The sequence below is a fragment of the Mytilus californianus genome, unplaced genomic scaffold, assembly GCF_021869535.1.
Source record: "Mytilus californianus isolate M0D057914Y unplaced genomic scaffold, xbMytCali1.0.p SCAF_3, whole genome shotgun sequence".
In the NCBI taxonomy this organism is placed as follows: Eukaryota; Metazoa; Mollusca; class Bivalvia; order Mytilida; family Mytilidae; genus Mytilus; species Mytilus californianus.
Genome location: NW_026262679.1, coordinates 103715033 through 103729255, shown reverse-complemented (window position 1 = coordinate 103729255; position 14223 = coordinate 103715033). Strand labels below are relative to the sequence as shown.

The 14223-nt window shown below is 31.9% G+C and overlaps 1 protein-coding gene across 2 annotated transcripts in view; it reads left to right on the top strand.

Moving 5' to 3' along the window:
- Positions 1 to 716: 716 nt before the first annotated feature.
- LOC127735637 (uncharacterized) overlaps positions 717 to 14223 on the top strand; it is a 49939-nt gene continuing 36432 nt past the window's right edge. Inside the window, exons 1-3 of one of the 2 annotated variants that reach the window (XM_052245867.1) lie at positions 717 to 908; positions 12118 to 12322; positions 13535 to 13626. In XM_052245867.1, coding sequence (XP_052101827.1) covers positions 866 to 908; positions 12118 to 12322; positions 13535 to 13626 — 340 coding nt within the window. In that variant the 5' untranslated portion in view covers positions 717 to 865. The remainder of the gene's footprint in view (positions 909 to 12117; positions 12323 to 13534; positions 13627 to 14223) is intronic. The other variant, XM_052245868.1, reaches the window with a different exon arrangement.

The following is a 14223-nucleotide window of genomic DNA, read 5'->3' as shown; positions in this document are numbered from 1 at the left end:
GCATGCAAAACAAATTTCTTGGTAGAGGGGTCCAAATACAGCACAAACAATTATTATATATTATATATAAGTGTGTCACTTAAGATAGCTACTCAGTAAAACGATATTCGTCGTTATGTGATGCATTAAACAATGACATTGATAAATTGTTGTTTCAATTGTTTAACTATTTTCTTACTGTTTTATTCCTCAATTTCAATATGTTTTACGCAGAGAAAAGAAATATAATACTCACGATAAATCAGTCCATCATAAAGCGGGATATGATTAAAAAGCTCAAATAATCTAAGAAAATGTTCACAAACCTTGTTTCTTTTATAATTTATCTAAAACGTTGCATGTACTTATATATTATACAACCCGTATTTTTTCATAACTTCATGATTTTATATGAATTTTGAACTCGGAAAAATAAAAATAAAAATATTCTAACAAAATTTAATGTTCCATCCTATCCTTACCCTTTAAATCATTAAATAATATCTCTTGGACTTCCTCTTAAACTGATGCCCCATAACAAAACCTTTCCCTCATAATGGACTATTAGCACCGACTTTACAATATTTTGTTTATTTCTTCTTTCGGTTTAAGATTAAAATTTTTACATATAAATTTAGATATATCCTGTATTAATATTTACTTGCGTTGATTAATTCGTTCAACAAATCCTTATATATGAATATGTACTTAAAAGTTGTCAACTGTCAGAAAGTCACATGACCCATCAAGTAATTGATCAGTATTTTTGCCATAAAGCTCCGTACCTTTAACAAGTTTATATAAATTTATTGCAGTATGTGAGTATTTAGTGTGATTTTAAATCGGCATTTCCAACGGTACATTGAATAGTACCTTTGAAAAATAGATGATGGATTTATTCAGTGTATTACTCTGCATTGTTTACTTCGGTAAGTGTTTACCTGTATTTTAACAGTTATAAAATCTACATGATAACATACACTTTGCTCTAAGTTTATTCATTGTTATCTCACAGTTAATAGGTACAAATAGGACACCAAGTATTTTGCTTCCCCTTTTTTGTGGTCTCAAAACATATATAAATACGGGTAATATAACATGGAGCTAGTCCAAAAACGTCTCAGATCATTGATTATAATAAAACAAAACAAAAACAAAAAAACACACAAAAAATAAACAAGATGAAATATTCGTACATGCAATTTGGCCGAAGGCAGATTAGTACATAATTATCCAGTGTTTGATATTAATAAGTAATAAATGCATGACACATGGGGTGGTATTGTAAATGAGAGGTGAACTATGTGATATTGAGGAGAAAACAAACATGGCCTCAGATAATGCCTTTTGGTTATTTGTTTCTGAAATGTCATTCTGCAAACGAATTAGGACATTTTAGCCCCTTTCAATGAACAATTTTAGAATGTCATTTTGTTCAAGATATTGCAGGAGAAGAACCTGGTGGTCATTCAGTGTATTACAGCATGTAATTCACATAAGTACTTGGAGACAGGACAATTTTTTAGCCCTTTTCTATAATCCGTTATTTTTTGTTTTCTTTAAATTTCATATGTGTAGTCCCGTTTCCTTTAATATATTAACATAAATATACTAAAATAACATGTATAGATTCATAATCTCTCTGTATATATTATCAGTGACCGCTGTGGATAGTAAACTAGGAATTTATAATAAATAGCAAATGCATGTTATTTCTAGTATATTTATGACAATTCAGTGCTCAAGCATTTGCTTCAGTGGTTAAGCCTGTAATTCAGTGGTTAAGCCTGTAATTCAGTGGTTAAGCCTGTAATTCAGTGGTTAAGCATGCAAGTGAATGATTATCATAGGTTTCTGTAGGCAATATTTCTCGATTCTTTGTAATATAACTCCGGTTGCTGATTTTCTCTTTTGAATTGTTTTATATTTTAACTTGTAGCTTTCTGTGTCACATAATAGAAGTGTCTTTATGATATAAATTCCAAACGCATTGAAGAAATATTCTGCAATATTATTTCCACTGGAAGAAATATCACAGTATTTGTTCGTGGCGGATTAAAGGGTCTATCTACCATAGTATCCTATATAAAAGAATAAGCTCCAAAAAACTTTTTCATGTGCTTAGTGCCGATTTAATGAGTCGAGCCTTTTATAGTATGTTTTTATGTAGGGCTGTAACCAAACAATATTCGTATTCCTCAGTCCCAGGCAAGGTAGGTTAGGACCAGTCACCCCAAGTGGGTTATAATAACTCTCAGTTTTGGGTATAATACCCCCAAATGGGATATCAATTACTGTGAAGAATATTTTGTTTTGGATTTTAGGGAAAATATAACAAAGTACAATTGATTACACGAAAGGCAACAATTTTGGTAAGAAATTTTTCTGGATACCGGATTTTTTATGAGATTGATACCTTAGAAGATGTTGGTTTTCAGAGGGATCAATGTAGAAGCTAACTTCTTTTCGAGAAAAGTTTCTGACTAAAGTTGTTTGTATTGATCTTAACGAATTCGCTATTCAATATTTCCGCTGAAATAAAAAAAGCTGTGTACTGTAAATGTATTTCCCATTTGTTCTATCATATCCCAAAAGGATATTATAATCCATTTGGATGACTGGTATCGACTTAGCAGGGGACGGTTGAGCGGTTTAACCCCGCCACAATCTTTATATGCCTGTCCAAAATTAAGGCGTTTGTAATTTAGTGGTTGTCGTTGGTTGCTGTCTGTCTTTGTTTTTCGTTTATTGCTTTAAACATCAATCAGGCTGTTGGTTTTCTTTCTTGAAATGTTTTGAATTGTGTCATGACAGGGTTTTTTATAGCTTACTATACGTAGGAATTTTGCACTAAGTTGAAGGAAGCATACGGTGACCTATATACATTTATATTTCTGTTTACATCCTCGTCCTTTGATCTCTGGGGGGATAGTTGTCTCATTGACAATCATACCATATCTCCACAGAGGTATTTCTATATTCTACTTTTATATTTGAAATATTCTCATGTTTTGTGTGATACGATTACTATTTCATGTGTGTGTAGCCGTGTTACAACATACAGGTGTCTTTTTGTAAAACATGACTATTTTTATGAGAACTCATCCGTACATATATATACATGTATAATATTTTCAAAGTCATGTACAACTGCCTTGGCGTTCTCGTGTTTGCCACTCGAGTGTTCACACACTAAAGATTTAGACATTGAAATTTGAGAAATATCTGAGATAAGAGTAAAAGTAAAGCCGTCTGATGTGGTTCGGAGTCGCAATATTTCATTTTAGAATAATATGTGTTCTTCATACGGGCAGTTATCACGTTAAAAAGGACTTAATTCATTGGTTAGAAGAGTATATTGATGTCTCATTGAATGCTATCATCCTGATTATGAATGTTTCTTTTGTCGCCTGATCTTAAGCAACCCTCAATCGACTAATCAAGAAATTAAACAAAAACATACGTAGCATAGCAGTGATTGGTAAATATTGACCGCCTAAGTCGGCACTAGGGGTTTTCTTGATCTTTCTGTTACAAGTAAGCACTGTTTAACTCATCGTAAAAGATCACGATAAAATACAGTAGTGACAGAATTAAATCATACTTCTCAACTTCCCAGTAGACCGGGAGATTATTTTCTAATGTTCATCCGGCTCGACATCCCTTTATTGTCATATACATTCCGTTTTTAATAACAATATTGCATACCATCATAATTGAACATCTAGATGATGTCATTAGTTCTATTGATTTTAATATTTGAGACAACCCATATACATAAATATTTTTTCCCCAAAAAAAATCATTCGGTTCAAAAAATGAAAAAGGAGATATATAAGGGTACTATTTAATAACGATTCCAGGAAAGTTTAATTAGTAATTGAATGTTTACACCACACGAAAAAATTACTAAGTCCATATTTTCCTATTTAAAAAAACCCAAAAACTTCATTTACAAAACAGACAATAGAATGATTTTATAACGTAATATTGTGATTTGTATTGCAAAGTCATTGTGGCTTAAATATGATATTATTACGTGAGTATTTTTGTATTGGCCTTGTTATTGGTCCGAGGCTTGCTGTATTGGCCTGAGGCGAAGCCGAAGGCCAATACAGCTGGCCGAGGACCAATAACAAGGCCAATACAGAAATACACGTAATAGTATCTTTATTAATTAACTACAGTGTTACAATATTTTTTTATTTCATTTCACAAGAGATAAACATTTTTACCTTGAAGTGGAACTATCCAAATCTCAGTTTCTTTTTATAAGATGCTCTATCTAATGATCTGGTGTCGTTTCCAGGTGTCTTCAGCATTTTCTCATCTAATGAATTTTTCTACCGTTTCCAGTCACTATAAAGTGTTACAATTTAAATTTAGACACAACACATAAATAGTAATTGGAAAGGTACTGCCATTGCATGTGTTATGCAGAAACAAACTGAAAAAATAATGTAGGAGTTGAAAATGATACAACTATCCATAAGGCAACTAACCAAAGAACGAAGATTTGCACAATTACAGGTCACCCTTCCAGAATGCATATGCCTGGTTCGGGTTTAAAAATAAATGACAGTTTACAAAACATGAGTCTGAGAAGCGAAAGTAAACAGTAAATCGATTTGTACCATCGTGAAATTATGAGGTCGACAAGAAATGAACTTTGTGATAATCTACTCGTTTCCCAAACCTGAAATAATTCCATCGTCTGCTTTCAAAATGCTTTTTAAATGAATGTGACCGTCTTAAGCCTGAAATATATGCCATACTGAACGTTTCAGCATGTTTATGGTGAGTAACTAAATGAAAACTGCGTCTTCCAAACAACTGTTTACTTTCAGTTTGTGTTTATCGTGACTTTCGATCTAAAAACTAGAGACGTTCCGAAATCCTGTATTGGCCGGATCAGAACTCGGCCAATACAGAAAAAAAATCTATATTGGCCGAGTTATTCTGTATTGGCCGAGTTGACACCTTTATATTGCATAGGCAGTTTTCATCATATTAAGTCCAATAACAGTGTAGTTAATTAATAATGTTTTATATTGCTTATTCATTCAAAATGGGGAAACATAATCAAGAGCATGAAGAAGCTACAGTTAGATTTTGTATCTTTCTTGTACGCAAGTATTCGCTGTAAATATAATTTCAATGAACAATCATCTTAATTTTGTATGATATTGAACACCGTAAGATCAGACCAGAGATAGTCAAACACGCCCCATTTACTTTGCTACCCATTTACTTTGCTACTCATTTCGTTCAATTGACCATTAACAGGAACAGATTTAACGTAATATAGTTGTCTTTTGTTGTGCTCTCTCTGTATAATGAATAATGTTTATGCAGTGAAGTTAACAGGAGAACTAAGCTTTTTGATAATCAATGCAGCAAAATTAGTTTGCATGTGACTCGTGCAAGGCTTACGAAAAATGAAAAAGTCCATATTTGTTATCTGAATATATATAAAAGGAAGAATGTGTATACATATTTGTTAAATCACCACACCAGCACACACGGGCTATACTTGTCACGACGATAACATATTTTGTGCAAATAGCAATAAAAGGAGACGTACGTATATGTCAATAATACAGCAACCCAACGACTCAAAGTTATTAGATATGCTAGAAATCCTCAAATATAGATTCATGTCTATGCAATGGACCAATCGTTAAATCGTCCCAAGGCTAGAAAAACCCACTAACACCACATTTTGTGGGGGACAAAAGTATCAAGATATAAAACATTACAGAGGCCGTGACCGAGGGCAGGTACATGATATCAATTTTCCTCCTTTTCATTCGCAATCAATGTAATAACTAAAAGATACAAAGAAGGAAGTGCAATGAATATCATTTTTCTGAATAATGCTGATACAAGAGCCATTGAACAATACTAATTTCAATTGACATTTTATAGTGTGTCTTTTTATGTTGTAATGTTACACTACTGTCTCAGGTTTGGGTGAAGGTTGGCGCCTGTTAAAACGTTTAAACCCGCTGCAAATTTTATGCACCTGTCCAAGTCAGGAGCCTGTTGTTCGGTGGTTGTCGTTTGTTGGTGTGGTTCATAGGTGTTTCTCGTTTCTCGTTTTAGTCCCCTAACGATGAAGTCGAAGGGGACTTTAGGTTTGCACTCTGTCCGTCTGTCCCTCTGTCTGTCCGTCTGTCCTTCTGTCCATCCGTCAGTCCGGCAACTCAGTTTTCCACACTTTTTTTCTCCGTTCTTGAAGATATTGATTTGATATTTGGTATATAGTTTTATCATGACAAGTTATAGATCAAGTTCGAATTTTGTTCCGGTCTGATGATTAAGTTCAGAGTTATTGTCCATAAAAAAACTCCATAACTAATGTTAGAGTACTATGTTAAACCATATAATCTGTACAAAGGGAGATAACTCATTTTTTAAAAGACATTCTTTGGTAAATTGTTTGAGGAATTTTGTGGCAAGTTTATATGTAATTTTGTATAAACTAATTTTCTGAATGCTACATGTATATATATATATTTTTTTTTATTAAGTGAAATCCTTTAATTAGATAATAATCTATTTTTATTAAGGTATATATTTCATTACATTACATTGTGTAGATAAAAGTTGTTGACATTTTATAGATAAGTTACAAATCTATATTAGTTTGTGACAAATGAAAGAAAAATATTTGGAACTATTAATTATATTTGATTGTAATTTGAAAATAGATATACATTGTATTACATCATATCTAATTTTAGAGAACTATTAATCATATCTAATGTTAGAGTGTTATAGGTTTTCCACACTTTTTTTCATCATGCTTGAAGATATTGATTCACAATTGGTATATAGTTTTATCATGACAAGTTACAGATCAAGTTCTAATTTTTGTTTCCGTCTGATAATTTTGGTCCTTGGACTTGAAAAAATTCACTCATATATTCAGTTTTCCACACTGTTTTTAGTCATGCTTGAAGATATTGACTTGTTATTTTCTTTTTGTTTACACCATGACAAGTTATAGAACAAGTTAGCATTTTGTTCCAGTATAATGAATTTTTACCCGGTAGTGGACTATATATTGTAATGCAATACTCTCAGAATGCTTGTTTTATATAGATTAGACTGTTGGTTTTCCTCTTATTTATAATTAAAAACGTATCGCAAAATGCTAGTATGTTTACAAGTCGGGGAGTGTCAGACACTGATGTCTTGTTGCTTTTTCTTTCGTTCTATCCATTTATTGTCGTATCTTCGAATATAACTCGAGAACATAAATGTGTGAGACTTATAAAGAGGGAAGTCGATATCACACATCTTAAACAAAACATATATCATATATATCAGATGTTCTCAAAACTAATACCTGATTCTATATCCCGAAATATGTAATATATCTCATATCCCCGAAAAACAGAAATGCGTTGTTTATTGTGTATAAGACATTTAACTTGTAATATGTTTGTAAACATCGGTTCACTATCTGACGCACATAAAGTTTCATTGGTATATCCCTGTACATTCTTTCGTTTTGTGAACTGAATATTATATAAAATAAGAAGATATAGAGACAACAGTCCACCAGAGACCAAATGACGTAGAAGTTATAGTACGGCCTTCAACAATGAGCAAATCATATACCGCATTATGTTGTCAAAACTGAAATTATATTCATTATAATACATTATGTTTGACTTCCTTAGTACACCTTACATTTGATATGAATAAAATATTCATCTATGTCATCTTTTTAAATGACCTAGTAATTATTTCTTTACACCTCAATATGTATACGATTTTTAGCTTATTACTGTATAAATACTTTGCAATTGTTCTTTTGCTTACACTTCACTTCAAATGTCAAGTTAAATACTTCAACTTTTGAAGGACATGATATGTTTTGTAGTGTTATATTTTCCTGCTTCTTTCATTCGTAGAGTAAAAGAATATTCGAAAGTTATTCACAAGTTACTGTTAAATGTAAACGTTATTTATCTTTTTTTGTTATTTATTTTGTTATTTTATTTTTATATTAATTAATCTATTTTTTTTTTATGGGAGGGGGTTGCTTATCTAGTAACATTGACTTCAACATTAACGTGCACGTCTGGATTAGACAGCTTTTAGTAACGACGTACTTTATTGGCTAATGTTTATTGCCACATGACTCATAATTTCTGGTTTAATGACTTTTTTAGTTTTAAATCGGTTCAATATTAAGTTCTGAATTAACAGTACGATTACGTAACTTGGATTCAGGATGCATGAAATACAACAATTTTCCGCTTAAAATGTCACTCTGAAATGCAAATGTATAAAGGAGACGTCCTCTATGTTTTTTTTTCTGAATCAACGCCTGCTTTTTCAAAACTGGGTGAATTAAGCTTTGGCAAATGGTTAAAAAACGATTCATTGAATTTACATTACAACTAATATTCTACTTTTACTATATTTTTTTACAAAATTTGATCCGTTACTCATACTTCTGATGACGTGAAGTAAACTAGTGTCACACGGAGTATCCTACTACTGATGCCATGAAGTAGGCACGTGTCATACGGAGTATCCTACTACTGATGCCGTGAAGTAGGCACGTGTCATACGGAGTACATTAAACTTATATTGACGACAATGTATGTATTTGACCAGATTAAGATAGATTAATACGAGGATACGATGAACAGAATTATATTAATACATTGCACTGAAAAACAAATTATTTTCAATTCATCGTTGGCCATATTGCTATTTCTCGGTTTTGATTTCATTCAAAGAGAAGTTAATTTTAAGGGACTCATTCATAACCTTAAACGCACAACTTGTTTTAAGACGTAGAGAGGAATGCAAACATTCCTTCGGCTATGCAATCCTAATTTGTCTTTTATCGCTTGCTGTCTCTGTCTCCGTCATTTGCTGATGCTTTCCTTATCCGTTAACATTTGAGTCTTCTAGTATACAAGGTATGGACCGGTATGGAATATATATGTCAAAGATGACCTCAGATGTGCTCCATTTGTTATAAACCAGAAATCACTCCTTTCCTCGTGTATAACATCGGAATTCGGCTGTTCAGGTTTAACTTGGCCCGAGCAAACGTATAACGGATGTTCAAATCTCATAAATCTGTTAATAAGATATAACATAACATAAACGCATGAATTCCAAAAGGAGCGTGCGCGTCAACAGGGTAATCATCTCATGGCAATGCATGCAGCAGCTGCCAGTGTTGCAGTCATTGCTATGACTCGCTTGTTCTTGCAGAACATCGATCCTCATTCACCAACGTGGTTTTTTTCGAGGTTCTGAGTCTTTAGAAAATTTACATACTTATGTACTTATGTGCTGTATACGTGGAATGCTGTTTGTATTTATGACTTTTTTTTCTTTTGACCGTGATATTGCTAGTCAATATTAATTTTTTCTGCCGTTTATTTTTTTCTCATTTTTTACGCTGTATACTTTATTATATACCTTTCCTAATGATTATACCTTTCCTCTTATGTTAGCTCCACACTAACTCACATGAACTAATTCTCAATTCACACGGGACAATAACCAAACAGCAATCATTAGACTTGATTATGTATGAAAAATATTTGTGACTATTTTTAGGAACAAATCACCGATGATTTTTTTTTAAATCAGATAAATATACAGCCACAAATGCCGTTTTGTTTTTACTAAAATCATGAAAATATGATAAAAATTAATTATTTCCAAAGAATTGTTACACAAACTACAAAACCTCGCTTGCGTTTATCTTTTGAAAAAAGTTAAGGATGTCTTTCCATTGGATAGAAATGTCCAATAAACCGAAATGTCCAGTAAATGTTTAAAATGTCGACCCCATTTATCTTTAAAAGTAGCACATGAAGGTATATTTGTTATTACATATTTGAATTGACTAGGTAAAAAATATTTTGTATGCAAACTTTCGTTAAACATTCACCGTTGGATCAAAAGTAAACTGTATCATATGCCCTTAATTTTTAGCATATGACATTTAGATATAGTCTAAAGTTCATTTTTTAAGACATCAATAACTTTGTTAAAACGTCATGGAATTTTACGAAACTTGAACAAAGCCTTTCTTCACGATGAAGAAATCACGTTTGAAGGAAAACGTTTGATTTTTTTAAATCCGTATTTTACTGATAAAATGATTCAGTTTTTGATAGTGAACATTGCACGTTTACACAGACAGTAGCAATTGCAGGAAAAACCATTTTAAGATTTTTTTTCTACCATTTTAACCTTTCTTTTTTCTCGAGACTATTGTCGACTTTTCATCTCAGATTTCCACCACATAAAGGTTGGTTGATTGGGACAAAAGGAGGGAAATTTAAACTGTCCACTGTAAAATGATGGTATTTTGGATAGGGACAGACATTTTACCCTAAAATAGGCCACGTACGGACCTCTCATAGAAGTATTGTGAGCGTTGTTTAACGTACAGAGAAAGGAATTTAGGGGACGACGATTTTATATTGTCGGGGTTGTCGGGGCGCCAAGTGGGTTTTTTTTTTGACGGATTGAGACTCAACCAATCAAAATACTGGATTCGGTGTTTTAAGCACAAATTTTGTACTCGGAGCACTGAGTAGAGCTGTATGTGTCGGATTTAACGTCCCCATTCCGACTGGACATGGTTGGGATTTTTACATCACGCACAGCCAAACGTCACATCACTTTAGCAAGGGTTTTACTGCCCGATGGAGGCATTCCAGAATGACCATATATTTTTTATTTCAGTATAAGACACAAAACTATGTTTAGTATCAACTTTGCTAAACAAGAAATACAAAAAAAACTTCTTTCGTATGTGTTTTTGAGCGCTGACAACAGGTTGTTATGACTTTTCCCATCATCCGATTAGAAATTAAACTAACAAAATCTGTAAAAATACAATCATATTTTTTCCAGTTTACTCATTGTGTTTGTGAATTACTCAAACAGAATAATTCAAACACAGCTTGTACATTTTGTATGTGATTATCCATAAGAATAAATATTACAAATATACTTAAGTCTATAAATGCGAAACGGAGATTATGTCGGATTTGAAGGCGATATAATTTTCGTGTAGTAAGGGCTCAACTATTTTGGCATGTGTAACGGATGGGTTTTTTTTTTTCAAACAAAATTTCTTATATATATATATCAACTATTTTTGATGATACGTTTTACCATTACAACAGTGATTTTAATATTTCCTAGCAATATGATATTGAAGATACAAGATCAACATTTGTATCCTGAAAAGTCGGAAAAGTTTTGAATGATCAGTACAGATAGCATCTAGTTACTAGGGATTCCCTATTTACACTTTAACTATAAAAAGTGCAATTTAAAAAGTAAAAGTAAAAATCAGAAATAAATAATTTAAAATCTTAAAATCTATAGGACGCAGAGAAAAAAATATTTCGAAGTATTTATAATCCGGCAGATTGGAATTCTAAGAATTTAATAAAATGCCTGCCGGGCTTTACAGGTATTCAACGCAAAATACTACACAATTTGCACTGAATTGACATGAAGCGCGAACAAAGTTACTTCACAATACGTGTAGCTGTATGCACCTTATTCTTATTGTTTTATGGGAAAACATAGACTTTGTCACTTTAAGGAAAGGGGAAGTTTGTCAACACTATCTTGAATAGTTTGCTTTTAAAATAACACGAAGATTAATTTCAAAGTTTTATGTAGATTGGATATTTCAGTTGCTGCCCTTTATGGTTTATACAGGATGAAAGAGGCGGCATAATTTTTTATTTTTATTTTTTTTCAACGAAATTCAGTTACTAAATATGGTTCCAAAAATAATATATAATTTACCTGATAAATGGATGCAAATAACATATACATTCGATTGCCGTGGAAACTTTGTGAAGCAATCATTTTTTTTCAAAAACGTTTTACAAATATACCTATTTTGAATTTTCTTCCAAAAATGGTCTCGTTTAAACATTTTTGACGTTGAAAAAGACAACATGACGAAGACTGTAAAAATGATCCAACTTAAACTTGGGTATAGGATTCACATATTCAGAATAAACATTCATCGTTTATGACAATAGAATTGATATGACATATAGTTATTCGGTAAGTTATTTTGTCTTTTTACTAAAGTTTTTCTTTTCTTTATTTCAGTTTCTGAAGGATATGGTTTAACCTTAATAGCAAAAGTTGCTTTAAATGGAGTCACTGGTACCGTGACCTTCACCCAAAATGGAGGAGACACGACTGTGATCTTTGGTGTTGCTGGCTTAGCCAATACAAACACGTGGAACATTCGAAGTAATCGAATGGTGTACGATCGACAGGTCAGGTGTTCAGATGGAGTTCTTGGAATGAAGTAAGAAGTCACCACTAATTATTTATGATGCAATCCTATACTAGTTCACGTCAAGTAGATGTTTTTAATCAAAATTCAAAAGTGTCCATATTACTGGATGTATAGACAATTGTTCATACAGATATTTTCAATTTATAATTATTTTTTCAAATATGATTTTTAACACTGCTTTTTGTATATAATATCATTAAAGCCGTGGAAAAGACAAATAATTCAAATAAAGCGATACTATTGCATTGCAACCATTTTCGGTTTAAAAGTTCACTTTAAATTGAATCAAACTGTGATACACTACAGTCAGTAATTCAATAATTGCGTGGGAAAAATAGAGAAATATTTAGAAGAATATCCACTGCGACTTTTTGCTGATATTGTTTTTCTCAAACTTGAATAGTAAGGATACGTCATGTACCGATCAGATAACAAGCTGCATTAATGTTTTATATCATATTTAACGTGTAACATAAATGATATTTATAACATTGATGAATATGTTTCAAATATAATATATTATATATGGCAGACTAGTTTTGTTAGGAATTTTTCATTAGTCGGTTAGTATTGCACTGTGCTACGGTTAATATACAGACACATTCTTTCATTTCATCAGACGATGGTACGTAATATCGGAGAGTGAGGTATTTTGCAGTCCATTCTATTGAGATACTTGCCATCTTAGGCCTTTCTTTAAAACCATAACTTTTTAAAATATACATAAAAATGAATGTAATCACAATATAATAAAAGCGGTTACAAGAGCATATTGAAAAGTAAAAGAAAATAGCCAAGGATACAAGCACTAAATATAAAAGGTAAACACCAAAAAGTAAACATATATACCAATAAGTTTTTAGATAAAAGACATAAAATAGGGGTTCGATATTACGATCAAAACGTTCTTTGACAAGAATTTATAAAAAAAAAGCATCCAGACGATGTAATTTTAAAGGTTAAAGTTACACTTTCAAACCTAAAGTCTATTGTTTAAGATAAAATTTTGTTTAGAGTCGTGTTATAAGTCACATTTTTATCAAAATCAACAGGTAAATTATGTTGTGGTCAATCGCTTTATTGATTGACAAAATTTTGATATTTGTACGAACTATGGTCAGATAAAATTATTAATATTTACCATGTATTTAATAAAACTTTACTTGTCTACTACATGTAATATCTTAGTTATCGAATAAGATAAAATGTTTTGCCTTTCAGTTATATCGAATCAACTGGTACCGTTACTAGTAATGGAACAAAATCAGAAACCATAACAGCAGCAGTTCTACCCAATTTGAATTCTCTAACAGGTATTTTGTCATAGTAAACACTGCCGGATTTAAAAAGGGGAACCACTGTATAAGGGAAGAAGCGAATATTGTTAATGCATGATGGACATTTTGATAAACAAAAAGTATGTATTACACTTTAACCGAAATGAAAAGGGGACATTTTCTCAAAATCCAGGTTTCACCATTGGTGAATAAAGGGAGAAAATGTCGAAAATTTGATTTTAATTGATCAGACTGAAATACTTCCTTGGGGTTTAGAAAACAGCAGACGACTTAGGATTGGCCTTGTTGGAAGGCATATCACGAATTAATTCAATCAGCAAAGGTAGGCGTGTTTTACACCATTGCTGTCATGTTAGATAAATTAATGTAGATTTATGGCATCATTGGTTTTATTGGAATAAGCGACCGCGGAATAGAAAAAAATAACAAAAATTTGCGATCGAGTGTCATTTCACGAAAATGTAAGCTTAGATCAAGGATTTGTATAGTGAGACTATACAAATCCTTGCTTAGATTCATGTGTTATATAAAGGTATATTAGTAATAAAAAAAATCAGATTTCACGGTAACCACAGAGACACTAATCAATACTCAACCAATCAATCTGATTGA